Source organism: Lynx rufus, unplaced genomic scaffold (assembly GCF_022079265.1).
Source record: "Lynx rufus isolate CCGP_SWC_20201006 ecotype Redwood Valley unplaced genomic scaffold, mLynRuf1.p SCAF_1, whole genome shotgun sequence".
Lineage (NCBI taxonomy): Eukaryota > Metazoa > Chordata > Mammalia > Carnivora > Felidae > Lynx > Lynx rufus.
This window is the reverse complement of record NW_025814823.1, coordinates 180,884,183-180,907,005: the sequence shown is the minus strand read 5'-3', so window position 1 is coordinate 180,907,005 and position 22,823 is coordinate 180,884,183. Positions and strand designations below refer to the sequence as shown.

The 22,823-nt window shown below is 41.7% G+C and overlaps 1 protein-coding gene across 3 annotated transcripts in view; it reads left to right on the top strand.

Moving 5' to 3' along the window:
* Window positions 1-22,823, top strand: part of TENM2 (teneurin transmembrane protein 2) — a 943,516-nt gene that overhangs the window by 886,270 nt on the left and 34,423 nt on the right. For all 3 annotated transcript variants that reach the window (XM_047073159.1, XM_047073150.1, XM_047073168.1), the window contains 3 exons: window positions 284-1,158; window positions 7,656-7,831; window positions 9,322-9,557. In XM_047073159.1, the coding sequence (XP_046929115.1) occupies window positions 284-1,158; window positions 7,656-7,831; window positions 9,322-9,557 (1,287 nt within the window). The remainder of the gene's footprint in view (window positions 1-283; window positions 1,159-7,655; window positions 7,832-9,321; window positions 9,558-22,823) is intronic.

Here is a 22,823-nt window from a genome sequence, read left to right as displayed (position 1 = left end):
TTGGTCCAATCATCTGGGGCTGAGAAGAACATCAAGAGTAGAGCTGGTGACCTCCTCCAGCTATAGCAGATGATATAACAGGAGATGTTTGTTACTTGGCCTCTTCTTCATTGTGTACACTCGACATGGGCAATGGGCAAGTGGTTTGATGATGGGTACTTCTTATACAGTGTGGTTAAAAAAGAAAGTTTTTTTTCACCAGTTGCATAAAACCAGTATAAGTGCCCTACAGTTCAATGTTGGGCATGTTAGAGGCTGCTCTTTAATGCTGTGTCATCCACAGGTTCGCCTGGAGTGGCCAACAGACCTTGCTGTCAACCCCATGGACAACTCCTTATATGTTCTTGAGAACAACGTCATCCTTCGAATCACTGAGAATCACCAAGTCAGCATCATTGCAGGACGCCCCATGCATTGCCAGGTTCCTGGAATTGACTACTCACTCAGCAAACTAGCCATTCACTCCGCTCTGGAGTCAGCCAGTGCCATTGCTATTTCTCACACTGGGGTCCTCTATATCACTGAGACAGATGAGAAGAAGATTAATCGTCTACGCCAGGTAACAACAAATGGGGAGATCTGCCTCTTAGCTGGGGCAGCCTCAGACTGTGACTGCAAAAATGATGTCAATTGCAATTGCTACTCAGGAGACGATGCCTATGCGACTGATGCCATCTTGAATTCCCCATCATCCTTAGCTGTAGCTCCAGATGGTACCATCTACATCGCAGATCTTGGAAATATTCGGATTAGGGCGGTCAGCAAAAACAAGCCTGTTCTTAATGCTTTCAACCAGTATGAGGCTGCATCCCCCGGAGAACAGGAGTTGTATGTTTTCAACGCTGATGGCATCCACCAGTACACCGTGAGCCTGGTGACAGGGGAGTACTTGTACAATTTCACATATAGTGCTGACAATGATGTCACTGAATTGATTGACAATAATGGGAATTCCCTAAAGATCCGTCGGGACAGTAGTGGCATGCCCCGCCACCTGCTCATGCCTGACAACCAGATCATCACCCTCACCGTGGGCACCAATGGAGGTCTCAAAGTCGTGTCCACACAGAATCTGGAGCTTGGCCTCATGACCTACGATGGGAACACGGGCCTCCTAGCTACCAAGAGTGATGAAACAGGATGGACAACTTTCTACGAGTAAGTACATTTGTAAAGCATTTCTTAAAAGTACCCTACCCTAGCTTGCAGCAGGATTGATTGTCCATGTAGATTTTAGAATTGTTTAGTCACATTGTCTCCCTAACTTTAATGTCAACTTGTGGCCTCAAGATATTCATGTCCCCCCTCCCTGACTTCTAAGTGATTTGCACTGTTCGGTCTTTGATATTGAACTTCAGAGAACATCCTAACAAGAGCTCCAATTCCTATTGCCTGCTTGCCCCTCCAATTTCAGGATATTGGACATGCACAGCACCTGGGAGAGCAAGTGTTCATTAACTTTGCTGATTATTCATGTTTGCCATGGGTGCGGAAATTAGAATCTAAAAGGCAAGATCCTGGTGGGACTCCTGTAATTTGCCAGTAGGTCCAGCAACACACTTGATTGCACAGACAGGTAGATAAACTCTGAATTTCCTCTTTACCAGAAGCAGATCAATACAGATAAAGTGCTAGGTATATTAAAAGATGTGAGAGCTGGTCATATTTCCCCTAACAATTATCTCATACTTAATAGTCCCACTGTTTGTTTTGCCAAAAAGCTGTTTTCCGTCACTCCTGCAGGCAGCACTTGGTCATACTGCCTGCTGCTGCAGGTATTAACCAGTGGGATGCTGGTTGGGGAAAATTTCTAAGGCGTGATTCCCCCAGTCACCACTAAGTCTGGTATGGAATTTATAAGTATCTGGCTCTCCTTGATAGTGAAGCTTAGTTGTATTTGGAGTCCTTGTTTGCTTTCTGTCTAGGTGTTGCTGCTGGCCGAGAACTTAGTAAGTTGGGTAGGGGTTGTCGGCAGAGGGAATGGGGTACAAGAGAGAGAACAGAAGACCCTATTGTTGATCCACTTCTAGATTCAGGAATGTTCACTTCCAGTTGGTAGTCAAATGGGTTTGGGAGCATGCAAAGGAAGCTGTTGCCACCTGCTGGAAATTTACTGCGTTGTAGAATTGCTTTTCCTTGCTCTCTTTTTTTCTTTGGGCAAAGCTGTCTTTCTCAGATTTCTGAAGCATCCTAGCATCCTCCAGGGCACTGGGACTTGATCAAACTTTACCAGCCAGTGACACTGTCCCTAAGGCACCATCTTAGTGCCATCTGTAACTCTCACACCAAGTTAGGTTAAAGCTATACTGTAACCCAAACACCTCATAGATTTTCACCTTCCTTTCTAGCAGTTCTACCTAAAGACCAATCAATGCTTTTCAGAGACAATATGTTGTCTTATCTGATTGAGGACAAACCAATGTCACTCTCAGAAGGCCAGTCTGAATTAGGCCTGACTTAGAGACTATAATAAAGAAGTTCAGCCTCAGGTACATCTTTAGACGTTAGCTCTAACTGGGACAGTATTTTCCAGGAAGGGTCCCTAGTTTAATAAAAATATGGGCAGTACACTTTTTAAAAGTGTTCACAAGTTACATAGAAACTGCATGATTTTTTTTCTCTTTTGAAGAGCTGCTTTTTCATAGTGTAGGTAAATCCTATTATCAAATTGTCCATTATAGGGGTTCAAATGCATGAGGTTTTCCTGTTCCTCCTAAAATGATGGTGAACTTTTTTTGTTTCATGGTACTTTTACATATGATCATCTGGAGAAGAGTAGCCTGTATCCCTGAAAGGCACAGGACCATACCTAAAATTACATCCACTCTTACACACATACTCTCTCTCTCTCTCTCTCTCTCTCCCTTATTTTAATCCTTGCCACTTGTTACCATCTGACATACTCTGTCCATCATGTACACATCATGGAGACAGGGATTCTCATCCATTTTGTTTCTAGTCATGCCCCCAGTGCCATGTACAATGCCTGGCATATAGTAGGCACTCAGTAAATACTTGAATAAATGAGTCAAAAGCAACCTTCAGCCCCACACAGGCCAAGGCTGTAGTAGTTCCCTTGAATGGCCTTGAGATCCCATTACAGGAATTCATAGCACCTTGAAACTATGTGTAGACTTATTTGCAAAAAGACCTGAATCTGAAGATACTCCCTGGGCAAGTAAGCACGGTTGTAGGAAACTTACTCTTCTTTGAAAATTAGAGAGAACATGTTTTTTTTCCTGTGACCCCTGAGATCCTGGCCTCAGCCCCAAACTTCTGTTCCTCTGTGTAGAATCTCCAGTTTCTACCACTTCTCTCATAAGCACCATTGTATGTGTCCAGGTACATTGGAATTCAATCTTTGCCTGGATCCCAGACCACGAACTCCTCATATAAGTCCCTGCTTGACTGTGGGACTTGAGGATATTGTCCGTTGTCGAGTACTCCATTAGGCACCCCATATGCAAACCCTTAGAAGTGTTTTATTTTATTATTGAGGTAAAATTGATATATATTAGTTCCAAGTGTACAACATGATTTGATGTTTGTATATTGTGAAATGATCACCACAGTAAGTCTAACATCTATCACTATAGAGTTATGAAAATTTTTCTTGTGATGAGAACTTCTAAGATTGATTCTCTTAGCAATTTTCAAATATGCAGTACAGTGCTATTACCTATCACCATGCCATACATTATATCCTCATATTTTTTTTAATGTTTGTTTATTTTTGAGAAAGAGCATGAGCAGGGCAAAGGGAGAGAGAGAGAGGATCCAAAGCAGGCTCTGTGCTGACAGCAGAGAGCCCAATGCAGGGGTCGAACTCATGAACCGTGAGATCATGACCTGAGCCGAAGTCAGACGCTTCACTGACTGAGTCGCCCAAGTGCCCCTACATCCTCATATTTATTTTATATCTAGAAATTTATACCTTTTGACCCCTTTCACTCATCCCCCATTTCTGGTAACCACCACCATGTTCTCTGTGTCTATGAGTTCAGGGTTTTTTAAAGATTCCACATATAATATCATGTGGTATTTGTCTCTAACTTAGTTCACTTAGCATAATGCCCTCAAGGTCCATCCATGTTGTCATAAATTGCAAGATTTCATTCTTTTTATGGCTGAGTGTATATATATATATATATACCACATCTTCTTTATCCATTCATCCACTGATGAACACTTAGGCTGTTTCCATATCTAGACTATTGTAAATAACGCTGCAATGAACATGGGCTGCATATATCTTTTTGAGTTTGGATAGATACCTAAAGTGGAATTGCTGGATTATATGGTAATTCTTTTTTTTTTTTTTTTTTTTTTTTTTGAGGAACCACCATATTGTTTTCTATACTGGCTGCACCAATTTACATTCCTACCACCAAGGCACAAGGGTTCCCTTTTCTCCATATCCTCACCAACACTTACTTCTTTTTGATAAAAGACATTCTAATAGGTGTGAGGTAATATCTTATTATGGTTTTGATTTGCATTTCCCGTTGCTTAGTAGTGCTGAGCACCTTTTCATGTACCTGTTGGCCATCCATGTGTCATCTTTGGGAAAATGTCCATTCAGATCCTCTGTATATTTTTTAATCAGGTTGTTTGCTCTTGAATTGTATAAGGGTTTTTTTTACATTTTTTGGATATTAAAACTTTATCAGATATATGATCTGCAAATATTTTCTCCTATTCTGTAGGTTGCCTTTTCATTTTGTTGGTTTCCTTTACTATGAAGCTTTTTAATTTGATGCAGTCCCACATCTTTTTTGCTTTTGTTGCCTTTGGTTTGGGTGTCAAATCAAAAAATTGCCAAGACTGATATCAAGGAGCTTACCACCTGTTTTCTTCTAGTTTAATGGTTTTTATCCTTTTGAGTTAATTTCTGTGTATCGAGTAAGATAATGGCCCATTTTCATTATTTTGCATGTGGCTGTCCAGTTTTCCCAATACCATTTATTAAAGAAATGGTCCTTTCCCCATTGTATATTCTTAGCTCCTTTATGGTAAACTAATTGACCATATATGTGTGTGTTTATTTCTGGACTCTCTATTTTGCTCTATTGATCTGTGTATCTGTTTTTATGCTCATAAAAACTGTTTGATTACTGTTTTGATTACGATAGCTCTGTAATTTAGTTTGAAATCAGGGAGCATGATGCTTCCAGCTTTGTTTCTTTCTCTCAACATTGCTTTTGTGGCTCCATACAAACTTTAGAACTATTTGTTCTATTTCTCTGAATAATTCCATTGGAATTTTGTTAGGGACTGCATTGATTATTCCAGTCCATGAACAATGGACTTTCATCAATGTCATAGCTTTTAGTATAAGAGGTCTTTTATGCCCTTTGTTAAATTTTTTCCTAGCTTTTTTATTCTTTTTGATCCAATTGTAAATGGGATTGACTTTCTGCTAGTTTGTTCTTAGTGTATAGAAACACAATGGTATTCTTCAACTTCACTGAATTTATTGGTTCTAAGTTTTTAGGTTAAATCATCATCTGCAAATAATGACAGTTTTACTTCTGTCTTATTTGGATGCATTTCATTTTCTTAGTTGTCCTGTCTTGTTCCTGATCTTAGAGGAAAAGATTTCAGTTTCCCACCAGTGGGTATGATGTTGTATGTGGATCTGTCATATATGACCTTTGAGGTACATTTCCTCTATACCCACTTTGTTGAGAGATTTTGTCATTAATGGGTGTTGGATTTTGTCAGATGCTTTTTATGCATCTGTTGAACCATCCTTGCATCCCTGGAATACATCTATCAATGTACTATTGAATATGATTTTCTGTATTTGATTTAAATATGAATATGTTGGAGTATCTATATTCATCTGAGATATTCATTTTCTTTTTGTGTGGTGCCCCTATCTTGGTAGCAGGGTAATGCTGGCCTCATAAAATGAGTTCCTTCAAGAGTTTGAGAAGGATTTCTATCAATAAGTTTTTCAATGTTTGGTAGCATTCACCAGTGAAGCCATCTGGCCCTGTAGTTTTGTTTGTTGGAACGCTTTTGATTACTGATTGAAACTCCTTGGTAGTAATCTGTTATGATCTTTTGTATTTGTCATATCAGTTGTAACATCTCTGATTTTTGAGAACTCTTGTCTTTTAAGGTTGGTCAATTTTTATCTTTTAAAAAAACCAACTCTTAGGCATTTACTATTTCATTTAAATACCTTTTGTTTCTAATCAGAAAACCTAACAGTCAGGCATATTGGTTAGAAATAATTCCTAAAATAGGGGAACATACAAACACAGGTAGAAAAACCACCCTTAATGTTGTGATGTCTATATTTTAAGACAATTTCTTCTATATATACTCATTATACTATCAGTGGAATATATTTTTATACTCCACTCAATAATATACATTTTTTCATTCCAATAGATAGAAATCACTGTCATCAATTTTTGTGGCTTTATAGGTAGCTATCTACCTAATCATTTAACAAATTTGTCACTATTAGTAAATAACATCTTTGAGAGGCAGTTTCTTTAATAGATAAGAAGACAAAAGGGAGTCCCTTTGACCTGGAGGGCCTGACTCCCATCTGTGTCTATAGTGGTCCAGTTAGTGTAATATCTGTACCACCTATTGCCTAGTGCCCTGGGCAAGTGATGAGGGTAGAGCCAAACACTGGGCCCTTCATTCAAAGCTCTTCCCTCCCTTTGTCCAACTGGCCACCCAGCTTAATGTGGTTCTGTTCTCTGCCTTCAAACATCCCGGGAAGCAAAAATGTCTTATGTTTTCTCAAATCACTTACTGTCTTTCTGAAGCCATTTTCCATCCATATTTGCTTCCGTAGTTCTAAGCAACAAAGCCAGATAGGCCATAATGGTTCTGTTCATATGCTGTACAAGCTTCAGTCTCCATCACTGAGAACTTACCACCTTTGTCCCCAGTCCAGAGGGAGTCACACCTAAAGGTTAAGCAAACTACCTTCTTTCCTCTACCTTCCTCCCCTCTCTGGTAACAGATATCTCTAGTAACAGATATCATCTGGGAAAGCTCAAAGGCCTCTATGCTCAGACCTTAAAAAGAGTCTCTTACTTGGGCATATGGAAGGTCCAGCTTTCTGATTACAATGAAACTTTCAGAGTGGGAAAATGTTCCACCAAGTGGAATAGCAAGGCTTTTTGCTAAAGGAGGCAGAAAAAACAATTCCACAGTTCAAGAAAAAAGTAAAGATGACATACAGATAAAGGAGAAGGGCCCAATTTCAGGCAACTTTCTAGCAGCAGAACTTGATCACTGGTATACGTAGACTTGGGTGACGTCAAGTAATTCATGGGAAAACTGTCTAAGAAGGCTGCTTGGGGAGCTGTGGTTAGTTTGGGACTATAAAACCAGAGAAAGGGTTATAGGCAGCCAGACCTGCTGTGCTTGAGCCAAGTCCTGGAGGTGATATTTGGCCTAGGTTGACTGTCCAGAGGACTTTGAGGTGGCAAGTGAGATGAAATTGTATGAGCATAGATGGTCTCCAATGCCAGGTCTTGCTAATTGTGACAAGGAGCCTCTGTGTGATACACTACCCAGCCATTCTACTTCCAACCTCTCTCTCTGGCCTTGTGAGGTTCTGAGTGGTGGGAAAGCCTTCAGCTCGAGTAACTGTGCTTCCAACCAGTGTGTCTGTCTTCCAGCTATGACCACGAGGGCCGCCTGACCAATGTGACACGCCCCACGGGGGTGGTGACCAGTCTGCACCGGGAAATGGAGAAATCCATCACCATTGACATTGAGAACTCCAACCGTGATGATGATGTCACTGTCATTACCAATCTGTCTTCAGTGGAGGCCTCCTACACGGTGGTACAAGGTAAGCCCCTGCCCACTAAACTCACCCACAGACCCCAGGCAAGCCTGGGAGGACCTCCAGAACCGTGGAACACCTATTACCTTGCTATTTTACTCAAGTGTCCACAGAAAACAAATTCTACAAGAGGTCAGTCTTGTAGAAAATGACTTAATCAGATTCAGAAGAATGTCATCTATACTAAACGAAATGTCCAGGAATTTAGGAATGTCTACATACTTATCTGAAAATGTCAGTTGTCATACCCACTTGCTCTTACCTCTCCATCATCAGCACTCCCCACTAACCCAACACACAGAGTTAGCTTCTCAAAGGCTATTTATCCTCTTGGGTTCACCTCTTCCTTTTTTGGCTCCATTCTGGTGCCACTTGTTTGTTGAGTTGATTGTCCTGGAATCAAATCCTTTAGCAATCTCTTGCCAAGACTGGGATCACAAAGGTTTCTGACCACCCCATAGTTACTATTGCTGTTTGACATGACACAAATTCCAGGACAAGCACAAGAGCTGGCAAGAAAAGGAATTGTGCAGATTAATTTTTCTTTTAATTAAGATATAATGTCAGTGGGCTAGCCCGTTGTCAGAGGATAAAAGTGTCCTCTCAGTAGATAAATGGTGACATTTCTGCACTATTATCCCATGACAGAGCCTGTTTCAATGACTCTATTTCTGCTCTGCCAAATGATTAATGATGTAGATTCTGTCTTTCTGCATGATGGCTGCAGTTGCAGGAGTGACAGATACACATTTGCTCACAATCCCAAAAGTCAGCATCTCAGAGGCCAGCCCAGCTGGACTCCTTTCCCCAAATAATCAGGAAGAAACGTATCTGTAAAAGGAGTTTTGGACTCACATTTCCTTCCTGGAACTTTTTGATAAGGAAAAGGTCAGAAGTCTGATTGACTAGTGTAGATTCTCTTTGGGGAGATAAACGCGTGTTATCAGCACCCCCTAGCTCAGTCTACCTTAAGCTGTTTGAATCTCTTCAGAGTTCTCTTAAGTATAGGTGGCATCATAGTGGAGTCAGCAGCAGAAGCATGAGGGGCAAGAAGGTTGCTTTTTTTCTCCTGATCTGATCTGTAGCTAGACCATCAACTTCAGGTTAGGTGGTAGGCAAAAGGGGGGAAAAATTAAGTCATTTTTTTTTTTTACCATTTAAAACATATATGTTAAAGATTAGGGATTTGATTGACACAAATTGTGTAGGCAATAGACATCTTTAAAGGTACTATTAATAGTATTCAGTGAGTAAAAGAAAAATATCACAGCATAATTATTTCTGGAGTGCCACATATTAATAATGTTTTTCTTTCCATGGATCAGTAGCATCTCTGCTACTCACCTTAACATTGTATGGGTGCTAATTGAAGGCAGCCTTAGACTGACAGCTGCAAAGTACCATGGAAACCTATAAAAATAGGGGTTCTGTTCTCTTATGACTAACAGAGTGGATAATTTCTTTCCATATCCCCACCCCCACTTACATTTCTCCAGATCAAGTGCGGAACAGCTACCAGCTCTGTAATAACGGTACCCTGAGGGTGATGTATGCCAATGGAATGGGTGTCAGCTTCCACAGTGAGCCCCATGTCCTAGCAGGTACCATCACCCCCACCATTGGGCGCTGCAACATCTCCCTGCCCATGGAGAATGGCCTAAATTCCATTGAGTGGCGCCTAAGAAAGGAACAGATTAAAGGCAAAGTCACCATCTTTGGCAGGAAGCTCCGGGTAAGTGATTCCACCCTATCTGTCACCACAAAGTGGTAGGGAATACACACCCTTTGCTCAGGAGCTGAGCAAATTTCCTAGGTCCCAAGCCTCCATTACTCCTTTCTTCCCTGGAAAAGACAAAGTCTTTCCCTCAGAAGATAGAAGCCCAGTCCCTTTGGGAAAACCTCTCCATTGCCTAGGAGAAAACAAGGTGGGGATTTACCTTATGCTCTAGCTAGAGATAGCTTCAGTCTTCTTGTCACACTTGCCATCTTCTTTCTCAACTTTCACTCTTTGGCCAATTTGACAAACGACTTAGCACCGAGTGCCAGTGCCTACTGTGTGCTGAGGAATTTGATGAATACTGAAAGAACACAAATTTTATAATGTACTCTTTACACTCAAGGAGTTAACAGTCCAGTAGAATATATAGATGCAGGATAATCCAATGGGATAAGTGAGAGGAACATCCAGGGCCTGATGGAATCACAGAGCAGGAGAGATTGCCCAGCCTAAGGTGATAAGGGGAGGCTTCCCAAGAGGAAATAACAAGCTAACCAAGCAGAAAGTTTTAACAAACCATAGCTTCCCCAGACTAGGCTTCTTTTAAAAAACAAAGACACAATACTCATTGAGGATTCCGTGAGGCAAGCAGTATGTTAAGTGCTTTACTTATTTTCAACAACCGCATGGGGATAGTTATCCCTGTTTTTCGGATAAAGAAACACAGGCTCTGGGAGCTACATAACCCGTCCAAAGGCACCATGGCTAGAAAATGGCAAAGCCAGGACTCAGTCCCAGTTCCATATTTGTGTCTGGCTCACTAGCCAGTATTCTTAACCACCAAGCCCCATAGCTTCCTGTTTAAATTCATAGTCATCCAGATAATCGGGGTCCTGCCCTACTCACTCATCTGACTGATTTTTAACATCATGCTAACCTCTTTCCCCATGGTGGGGTGGGTGGGGGGGCCAGGGATCCCAGTCTTCACCAAATTCACATATTCACTAAACACCTACCACTTGTCAGGCACTGAAGATCTATATGACACACCAAGCCTACCCTCCTGCAGCTTACAGTCAGGGATGGGGGAAAGGGACAAGAAGGGCAGATAGTGAATACAGTGATAAATAACTAAAATAATTATGATTAAGATAAGCACTAGGAAGACAGTAAACAATGGAAAAGAGTAGAAGTGTCACCATCAGCGTAACTTTTGCCTGTTATTGGATTGAAATCCACCCGGCCCAGGTTACCTCCCTGCAGAGCCAGGCCACTGCATATTAAGATTCTGCTTTCATCTAGCTGGAGTTTCATTGTTCACATTAGGTTATCAGCAGTCTCCCATGTTTTCCTTCCAACGCTGGTATCTGCAAAGTTGCAAACGGCACTATCTTCCCAAAGACAAAAAATGAAATGAGATTAGTAGCTAAATCCTTAATGACTGGATTTCAGGCCTGTGTAATTGATTTTTGATATGCTGTACTGTCGAAGTTGATTATAAGTAGTAATCGTGCCTTTTCTCTGATAAATCAGTTATGCTTTTTGACTAAGTTTTCCAAATAAAGATAAATGTGGCCCTAAAATAAAATGGCTATAATCCCAACACTGAATATTAAAAATCTTAATAATGGTACTTGTGGTAATTAGCAGAAGTTAGGCACGCAAATCTTATAACTGAATTTCTGCCAGGTTTAGATTTGCTGGCATCATGTTTATGCAAATCAAAACACAGCTTTATCTATCAACACCTCAACATTTAATTGTCTGGTGTTAGTTCCTGTAACAATAATCACATATCCATTTAGCTCTCTTAAATGAAAATCACTATGAGATTATAACAGGTTGAGTGGACTGAAAATGTAATTTGAAAATGAGGGAGAAAGCCTGGAATTTATTTGCATCTCATTTATTTTAATTCAATTCATAAATTGTTTAGTGAATGAAATAAAAGCAACTCCTAGAAATTGCAGGAGAGCAAAGCAATTGCAAGAAGGTGTAAAGGAAAGGTGAGGCAGGATGTGGATCAAGAGAACTGGGGAGTGTCCTTTTTGTCAGATTCTTTATGAGCCCAGGGCAGGGAAGTTTGCAGCCCCTGAACCACAGGTACCTGTTGGCCCCCACAAGGCAAGCAGTTTCTTCTCTCCTTACCTCCAGGCCTGACATTTCTTTTCACTCCGTCTTGACTTCCATCGTCAAATGGACTCTTAGAGGAGAACATTACATTTTATAGCTGTAATTGTTTTCCTGTGTATAACTAACACATTTTTTTTAATTCTCTCCTTGATTGAAGTCTCCTCTGCATTTGGGCTGCAAATTAAACCAATATTATAAATTCTTTTAAAAAGATGTGGGCTAAGTGCCAACTATATGCCAAGCACTATGGAGGTGAGAGAGAGAAAACTAAATCCTCACCAGTAAAGAGCTTGCAATCTAGTAGAGAGGCCAATGTAAACAGTGTGGTGTAAGCTGTAACAGAGGCAGTGTCACAAGGAATACTGGATAGTTCGTTGTGTCAGGAGGGGATGAGATGAGGCCAGATAATAAATAAGCCCTGAAATCTCAGGAGCTTACCACATCACCTTCCACATAAGGCAGGCAGCTTGACCTAGTGATGATTCATGGCATTTGCTGTCTTGTGACCCCGCCACAGTAAGCAAATGACCTCTCAGGTTGCTCTGGAAGGAACGAGGGGCTGAGTGAGCAGAGATGGACATGGTGTACATCACTTCCACCCACCATAGTGAGAACGTTTCCACTGAACTGCACAGAAGCCTAGGAAATGTTGTCTTTCTGGGTGCCTAAGAAGAAAAAAACCAAAAGAGTTGAACACATAGCAGGTTCTCTGCCACCTCATACAGAAAGGTTGGAATCAGTTCTGCAGAGCAGTGGGAATTAGCCTGGCAAAGATACAGGGAAGGAGTGATGAGACCAACAGTGTTGCCTGTAAGACAACAAAGAGGTCCAAAAAGGGAAGAGCATTTCAGGAAACCTTAATTCAGTTTGGCCATGGGGAAGGGGAATGTGTTACATTGTGGTGCAGGAAAAAAAAATGAGTTGGCCAGAGGCAGCACATGGAAAAGCATATTTTGCTAGGCTGACATTTATCAAGAGGACTATGGGGAGCTGTTCCAGGGTTTGATTAGCAGAGTGATGTGTTGGGATGTGTAGTCTTAGAAAGACCTCTCAGGCTTCCTTAGATGTGGAGGATGTTAGATCAGAAGGGGACAAGATAGGAAGACAGGGACAGCACAGAAGCAATTGCAGTAATCCAAACAAAGAACTAAATCACTAACACTAAAGAGAGAAAGAAGAGGGAAGGAAAGATCTGAGAGCAATTTAGTACACACAATTAACAGGATTTGACAAGTAGCAGGGTTGCTGTATCATGCTCTCCTTTTGAGGGTTCCTCTCCCTAGTCATATGGACTGGGAAACTAAGTGGCTGTCTAGACTTTGTGAGGTGGCCTACTAGGCTTTGTAGGAACTGAAACCCATGACAGACATGTGGCATTCTGGCAGCCCCAGCCCTGACTCTTGGAATAGGGAAGAAAGTGTTGCTCCTTCATGGAAAGCAGGGAATTTGCAGAGAACCTGTGGTGCAGCAACTGAGGGTATCAAGCATTGAAGACAACAGGCTTACCTTTCCAGGGACTATCAAGCTCCTGGAAGTCTGGCCAGTTGAATTATGCAAGGCCCCAAGGCTCTGAGCTTCCCTAGGATTCAGAAGAAACCAAAATTTCCAGTGAAGCTACCATGATAGACCAGTGCCCAGTGAAATTCTAAGCCACCTAGGTAGCCCTCCTCCCAGCAATCCAGTCAGGAACATCTCTTAGGTGAGTAATGTGTCAATAGCATTTCCATATAGGCTGGTCTAATGTAAGATGGTAATATAGACCATCAAAGAACCACATCCTTCCACCAAAAACTTTATGATGCTTCAACAAAATTTGGAGTGCTAGTCCCTTCTTTCTGGCCCAAACTCAATGTGAGAATAATTTTCATTATGTCTCCTAAGGATGTCTCAAGTAATCTCATTTGAAAGAGTCTTTTCCACTACACTCCTTTCTCTGTTCTCCCCAGCCTTGCAAAAGCACATGAAACTGTTGTATCAGGGCATCTATAAGCTCCATGAGCACAGGAACCATCTCACCACTGTATCCCTGGTGATAAGTGCCATGTGGTAGGCACTCAGACAGTAGATGAAGAAGAGGTGAGGACATGCCTCCTTAAGGCTTCTCCTGAATTCCCTCCCCCCACCTTTCACCCAAAGCAGGCATGAGTTCACCAACACATTTGCCCTATATCTGTCAGGAATCTTTCCACTGCAAAAGACAGGAAGTACAAACTAGCATAATAAAAAAGGGGCATTCATTGTCTTGCCTAATGGGTCCCCAAAGGCCCAAATGATGTCATCAGGCTGATATCTCTTTTTCTCTCTTTCTCATGGTCCCCTTTCATCCAGCATTATTTCTCTTGGCAGTTGGCCTCATTTTCTCCCGTGGTAGACCAATGACCTCTCCACACTGAGGGTTCAGGCAGAGTTGGCCAAAATTGACTTCAGGCTGACATCAACTTAGCTTACTGAACCCAGAGGAAAGGATCTCCCACAGCACTTATATTTAAAAAATGGTAATAATCCCAGGTGTCTAACCTGGTACAGATGCAGATCTATGATTGGCCAGGATTGGGTCACACATGGAAACATGTATCTTGTGATGGACATCTCAGTAAAACCATCTAAACACAGGAAACCTTACAGAAATGGGGTGCTACACCCAAATAAGGAAGATAGTAGGTTAAATATCTCTCTCTCTCACACATACACACACACACCAAATATATTCTACATCCCTCCAGAGCCTAATCCATAAGGTAAACTCCTGGCCCTGAGGGTTTATTAATGCATCTCCATCAGAAAGTCTTTTTCTAGATTTTTTGGAAGAACAGAAACCAACCTCCTCTTCTACTGAGAATTAAAACTTCAGCTTTTTCCTGAAATGGATTTAGTGCATGATTCTCTCTGAAAAGGAAGCATACAACCACCCTCTAGGATATTTCCTCCTGATTACAATTTGCTGGGAGACTGTAGAAGAAACAACTACATGAGTAGGTAGCAGAACAAAAGAAAAATCACTTCTAAGATCATCTTCCATCATGATAGTGGTATTAGTGTTCTTCCCAAGAAGAGGTGGGAGTTAGTAATTTTGTTTTTGGTTTTCATGTGATTAATATGACATTGTAATTACACACTGGCTTGTGTTAGTTTTGCCTTTGTGCCAAATGACAGTGACATAGGACTGAGATGGGAGGCAACTGTGCATGCAGACACATGCTTGTGAACGCAATTCTGCATGGAGCCCACTCAAGCAGCTCTGTTAACACTCACAGTTATCATGAAAGCCTGAATTTCACCAGCCCCTTCCTGCCACAGTGCTTTCATCCTGCACCAATATTTTATATTGCAAACATCTGAGTTTTGGCACTGTACTAGGCACTCAGTGTATATTGGTGAACCAAAGAGACAAGACTCAATGTGAGTAGTGCCTGTGCAGAGAGGACTTTGTGATAAATTTAATACCAACTTAATATACAATTAGAAGGGCAAGCCTCTGAAAACACGTTAAACAACATATTCCCCAACCAAGTATTACTTTTGGGTGACTTCCTATTTTTGGATGGAGTGCTGGAAGAGTGAAAAGACCCTCATGCCCTAGCAAAGGGAAACATTTAATAATCGAATAAATGAACAAATAATATAAAGACACTGTGATGGGTGCCATAAAGAAAAATACAGGGTGCAGATAAGAGGGAATATCTGATTTAGGTTAGGCCACACTAAGAAAATTACATTTGAGAGGCACCTGGGTGGCTCAGTCGGTTAAGTGTCCAATTCTCGATTTTCACTCAGGTTATGATCTTGCGGTTCATGGAATAGAGCCCCACATCAGGCTCTGTGCTGACAGTGTGGGGCCTGGTTAGGAGTCTATCTCTCTCTTCCTTCTCTCTCTGCCCATCTCCCCACTCATGCTCTCTTTCAAAATAAATAAATATATTTTTCAAAAGAAAGAAAATGACACTTGAGCTGAGAACTGAAGAATAGGGATTTTCCAGGCATGGGATGGGAGGCAAACCTATGCCAGTGTATCAGCATGTTCAAATGCCTTGAAGCAGAAGAAACTGTTGCTTATGTCCTGAGCAAGAGAGCTAGCGTGACTGGAGCAAACTAGGTAGGGGCAAGGTCACAGGGACAGGCCCTTAGTGACCCTGGTAAGGATCTTAGAAATACACAAGTCCTCCCCAGATTGACACATTGGTGAGTGCAAAGGAGCATTCATCTGCAGACTGGACTATCTACTGTCCTCCTTAGAGGCTAGGAGGAAAAAACATACTTGCATTCTGGAAAGTTCAGGTTGAAAGGTGACAGGTACAAGTCTGTTCAGGCTGCCTGGGCTGAGTCTACATACAGATGCCTCTCTTTTCTGCCACATCCATGCCAACAGACCGCCCACCTCTACTAGAATATTCCCACAGCACCTGAAACTAAGTTGTTTACCAGTGTGGGACCTTCGCTTCTTAGGCTTTCACTTGCTGACCTCCCCACCTGGACTATTCTCTTCAACTCTTTTCCTGCCCTCACCTGTACAGTCTTACTCCTCCTTCAAGCCCCCACGGAGGCAGCACTTCCTGTAAGAAAAGGTCCTTGTGTGCCCAGTTCTAAGTATCCTTCCCTCCTTCCCAGTGTTTACTCTCCTTACAGCACTAATATTTTCATGGTTGGTTCATGTGTCTTTACCCTCCTCTGACCTGTAAGTTCCATGAGAGCAAGAGCCATAATTGTCTTGCTCTATCCTAAGTGCCGGTCACAGTAACAAGCACATAATAGGTGCTCAGTAAATATTCAGTGAATTGATAAATGGGATTTTAAGTTAACGTCATGAAAATCCACTCTCTGAAACCTCTATTAATTCCAGATTTGGGGACCCTCCCAGAATGACTCTAATTGCTCTTTGGAATGAAGCCCTTCAGTTATTTGGAGATCACATTTTCTCTTCCCAGTTTTCCATATTAGAACCATACATCGTCAGAATTGCCATGGTTCTTATGGTGGGTCTAATTCAACCCTCTTATTCACAAATGTTTGCTGAGTACCAAGCACTTTGAAAAATAACATGGACACTAAGAAAAAGGAAGTCCCTACCCACCAGCAGCTCACAGGCCATTACAGATAAGGAAACTGAGGCATTCAAGGTGAAAGACTGCTTTGCAATGACAAAGCCAATCAGTGTCAAAACTGCAGAGTTAAAACTGAAGCTCAAATTCAGGTCTACCCTTCCACCTCACCATCATCCAAAACAGCAAGCCATCCAAAAATAATGTTTGCTTAGGGAATACATTATTTAATGTGTTTGCAGAGGCTTACCCCTCTAATTATGCATTATTTAAGCTAATATTAAATTTATAGCAAGTTGTTTTGTCTGCACAAGCACTGATCCCAATGTAGCATTGAGTCTTGTATGGCAACTAGGGAGAGCTGCTTTATAAATCCCAGAGGACTGACCCAGACAGGAAATGAAGATGTCATCCTGGCCTCACTTTTCCTCTGGGTAGATGAATACCTAAACTCTCCAAGGCAGGAAATTGGCTTTTAAATGCCTCCATGCATGGGAAAGCTCTCCCCGCCCCTCACCTTTTTGGGGTTTCCCACACTCAAAACACGACAGGCAAGGTATTCCTCTGCAAGTCTATCTGAAACCTCTCCTGCCGTGCAACAGTGCCATTTCCTGGAGGGGATCCAGCCCAGTGTTAATTTCCTCCTTCATGTTTCTCAAATCACCAGCTCCTGTCATTGCCCCTCGAGCTAAGTTAGAGTCACTGGTTATAGGCCCAGCAGGGCCATTTTGACGACAGCGTTTCCTTTTCTCAGGGTTTTTTACGAGCCTCCTTGTGACAGGCGTATACTTGGTGAGATCAAAACATTCTGGGGGGAGATTCCACAGGGGAAACTACTTCCCAAAGTCCGCCCTCTGCAAAAATAAAAACCATGCTAAATAGCTGAGTTTTATTAACTGGGGAAGCCAGGCTGAGGAAAATGCCCGATAATTAAAAATAATGGCTTCCTTACAAACACAAAATTGTATTAATTTAAAAATTGGTTTCTCTGTCACTGAATACCTACCAAGCTGGCTGGGAAGGGAATTGTGCTGATCCTGGCAGTGAAAATAATTCAAAATAACTTTTATGTTCTCCAGGAAGCCTCAAGGTTAATTTAAATATTGTTAGATGGGTAATTTAATTCAGAATAAAAGAACAGTGTGGCTACATTAAAGCTCCTGCACACTCTAAACTGGAGGCAGATGCCCAGGAAGTACTGAGCATGCCTTTCCAGCCCTCCCGCATCCCACACCCCACAGCCGAGGCATCTCCTCTTCACAAATGGTACCCTAGTAATTAAAGATACTTGATTACTCAACAGGCCTAAACACCTTGGCTCAGCTTCCAGTAAACTTAATTATTAGAAGAATTGCACATTTTTATAGAAATTACACATTTCAAAAGCTAACTCAGAGTGACATCACCAAGATGATGACGTAAGTCGCTCTCCCCCTCTCAAGAATAAATAACTATTAATGGACAGGACACCACTGACACAATCCTAGAACATGGGGGTGAGGCTGAAGTACTCCCCTGAACCACAGAGACCAAGACAGATTGGATTAGAAGGCTAAGAGGAACAGCTACATATTGACCACATTGTCCCTCCCCAAGGCCAGTGCCGCACCATGTAGAGTGGTCTCCCTTGAGCCTTCAGGTCCTCCAGGGGTGAAAGGGAACCAGATGGGACATCTAGCCACACAAACACACACACACACAGCCTGTGGGTTACTTTGTGAAAGCTCCTACTCCAGTCTTGCCCCACAAGGACTACAGGAGAATCTGCAGGGCTTGAACCCTAGGAAACTGATTATGATAGAGACAAAAGGAGAAGCTTGCCAACAGCCAGCACACCAATCTTGGCAGACCAAGTTCTTACCCACAGAGCCCAAGTAGTACTCCCAACCAGCAGCTCATCTGCAGAACCAAATTGTTGGTGCAATCTTAACATGGAACTCAGCAGGGTGCAAATCTGCCTGATGTAGGTCCTCAAATGAGGAGTTTCACTGGCCCTGGAGCCCCTCCCCAGGCAGGAGAGCTGAACCATAACCCCATGCACTGTTGAGTGTGGCTCCCAGCCCCATCTGACTGGGAGGGCTGGTGAGACCACCTGGCAGCTGAATGGCCCAGTAGTGAAAAGCTAAGAGGAAGGCAGACAGAGCTGATCACCCCCAAAGTACAACCAGTACCAGACAAGGAGGGTATGCCCACACAGGAGGAGTTAGTTCACAGCCCCACCCACTGCTTAATATAGCTTCTGGCCACTACCAACCAGAAAGCCTATTCAGAAAATTTTGGAGGTTCTTGGAATGGGCCCTTTTACTCTACCCAGGCAAGGGAGCTAAATCATAACCACACCCACTGCTGAATGTGATTTCCCATCCTGACTGGCCAGAGGGGCTGGTGGCAATGTCTGAAATCTGGTTATATACTTCTCAGCAAGCTGAGAGGTAAGCACACAAGCTGATAGCCTACAGAGCAAAGCCAGTGGCCCTATTCAGCTAAGGAACTTGGAGCGAGGGTTGGCTTGAGTCAAGACCACAGAGTCTTACAAGCTTTGGAACTAGTTCTGCTGCACGTGGACAAGGAAACTAATTCATAGCCCTGCTTATTGCTGAATACAGCCTTCAGCCTGCCCTACCACAGAACCTAACCATATCACATAGGAAGCTGCATTGCCCTTCTTACAGTGGCACTTGGAAAGAATGCAGAGCCCCTGGCTTTCCTCTTCTGCAGGACAAAAACAGTGACTCTGTGTAGACAGGGAATTCAGTGCAAACTCTTCCCTGATTTGGATTCCTAAACAATAAGCTGTGAAGGACCTAGATCCCATTCTGCTATCCTGCCAGGGCAAAGAAGCTAATTCACGGTCCCATTTTTTGATTAAATACAGTACCCAGGCCCAACAGTCTAATAAGCCTGACCAGAGAACCAGGAAACCACAGAGCCCATCCTACAGCCCCAACTGGACAAGGAACCAAGCCAGAAGTCCACTGCAGCTTGTTTTCACCCTTGACTTCAAAGCTCAGGTAGTTGCCTTGCCCAGAAATTAACCCTGAAGCAAGGCCCACTTGCCCAAGGACATTACCATCAGACATATCCAGAAACCCAAACTGGGCTAACTAGTGAAGAACTGTCTTTACCAAAGTAAATCTATGAAGTCTTAAAGGCGAGACCACTTACTCAAATGTGCAGATACAAATGCAAGGAATCAAGGATCACAATAAATCAGGTAAATATGACATCACCAAAGGAAACTAATAAACTAATGAACAAGATAAGAAGTTCAACAAAGAAACAGAAAACATCTAGGCACCTGGGTGACTCAGTCGGTTAAGCATCTGACTCTTGGTTTCAGCTCAGGTCATGATCTTGCAGTTTCGTGGGTTCAAGCTCCACATTGGGCTTTGTGCTGGCAGCACAGAGCTTGCGTGGGATTCTGTCTCCTCTCTCTCTCCATCTCTCTGCCCCTCCCCCACTTATGCTGTCTCTGTCTCTCTCAAAATACATAAACTTAAAAAAAATAGAAAACATAAAAATCCTAGACCTGAAAAATATAGTGACTGAAGAGTTCAGTATAGTGCTACAAAGGCAGACTTGATAATGCAGAAGAATCAATAACCTGGAATATAGGACATTTGAAATTACCCAGAGTAGTAAAAAGAAAAAAGGATAAAAATGAGTAGGGAAAGCCTACAGAATTTATGAGACATATTCAAAAGAAACAATCTGCATTAGGGGAATTCCAGAGGAAGAAGACAAAGAGAAAGGGAAACTGTATTTGAAGTAATAATGGCTGAAAACTTCTCAAACCTGGGGAAAGAAATGGACATCCATGAGGCCCAAAACCTCCCAAATAGTTGACTTTGAATAGGCCAACACCAAGACACATTATAATTAAATTGTCAAAAGTCAAAGACATGGGGTGCCTGGCTGGCTCAGTCAGTAGAATGTGCAACTCTTGATCTTGAGGTCATGAGTTTGAGCCCCACATTGGGTGTAGAGATTACTTTCAAGGGAACACAGACTTTCCTAAACAAACAAAAGCTGAGGAAGTTAATCACCACTACACCTGCCTTACAAGAAATGCTAAACAGAGTTCTTTAATTGCAAACAAAAGGATACTAATTAATATTAAAAAAAAAGAGGGGTGCCTGGCTGGCTCAGCCCATGAAGCATACAACTCTTGATCTTGGAGCCCCACATTGGGTATAGAGAGTACTTAAAAGTAAATGTTTAAAAAATAAGAAAGCATAAAACTCCTTTTAATTGTAAATATGTAGTCAATGTTAGATTCTGTAATATGTTAATGGTGGCATCTAATTCACAACTCTAGTTTAAAAGTTATAAAATAAATGTAGTAAGTTACACCTGGGTAGCTCAGTTGGTTATGTGTCTGACTGTCAGTTTCGGCTCAGGTCATGATCTCACGGTTTGTGAGCTCAACCCTTGCATCTGGCTCCACACTGAGTGAGGAGTCTACTTGGGATTCTCTCTCTCCTTTCTCTCTCTCTGCCCCTCCCCCCCAAAAATAAATATTTTTTTAAATGTTTTTTTTTTAATTTTTTTTTTCAACGTTTATTTATTTTTGGGACAGAGAGAGACAGAGCATGAACGGGGGAGGGGCAGAGAGAGAGGGAGACACAGAACCGGAAACAGGCTCCAGGCTCTGAGCCATCAGCCGAGAGCCCGACGCGGGGCTCGAACTCACGGACCGCGAGATCGTGACCTGGCTGAAGTCGGACGCTTAACCGACTGCGCCACCCAGGCGCCCCTTTTTAAATGTTTTAAAACAACCCCTAACTACAGTAATCTATTATTAGTTACATAATAAAAAATAAAATATGTAAACTATAACATAAATAACCTGAAATGTGACAAGAAAGAGAAGTAAAAGTATAAAGTTTAGGAATTCTATTAAAGTTAAGTTTGTAGCAGTTTAAAATACATTATAATAATTTGAAGATTATTTATGTAGCCCTCAGGGTAATAAGAGAAAAACCTATAGTGAATACACAAAAGAAAATATTAGAGAAGTCTAAGCATACTTATACCAAAAGACAAGCACTCCCCCAAAAAGTAGTATAAGAAATAACAACGGATCTACAAAACATCTAGAAAACAATTTTTTAAATGGCAAGTCCTACCCATCAACACATCAAATTCTGCAATGAAAAGTCATAGAATGGCAGGATGGCTAAAAACAAAATTCAGCAATATCCTGTATACACGAGATTCATGTTATGCTTAAAGACACATATACATTGAGACTGAAGAGATGAAAAAAAGATTTCAAACATGTATTAACAACAACAACAAAAATGCAGGAATCCCTACACTTCTATCAGACAAAATAGACTTTAAACTAAAAATAGTAGAAAGATGCCAAGTAGATCATTATATAGTAATAAAGTAGTCAATCCATCAAGAAGATATAACAGTTGTAAATATTTATTTAGCCAACAGTGGAGCGCCTAAATATATAAAAAGAAAAACTAAGAGAACTAAAAGGAGAAATAAACAGCAATACAGTAATAGTTGGGGACTTTAATACCCCACTTTCAATAATCATCCATACAGAGAAGCAATAAGGAAACAGCGGATCTGAACAACATTATAGACGAAATGGACCTAACAGACATATACAGAATCTTCTATCCAACAACAGCTGAATACGCATTCTTCTCAAGTGCACATGGAACATTTTGGGGGGATAGACCATATGTAGGGCCACAAAACAGGTCTTAGAAAATTCAAGAAGTTTGAAATCATAGAGGGCATCTTCTCCAAGCACAAGAATATAAAACCAGAAATCAGTAACAGGAAGAAAACTGGAAAATTCACAAATACATGGAAATTAAATAACACTCCTTTGAACAATCAACGAATCAAAGAAGAATTCAAAAGAGAAATAGAAAGTTTCTTGAAAGAAATGAAAATGAAACACCAAAACTTGGTGTGCTTGGGTGGCTTAGTTCGTTAAGCATCCAACTTTGCCTCAAGTCATGATCTCACATTTCATGAGTTCGAGCCCCACACCAGGCTCTGTACTGACAGCTCAGAGCCTGGAGCCTGCTTCGGATTCTGTGTCTCCCTCTCTCTCTGCCCCCCTCTCCCAAAAATAAATAAA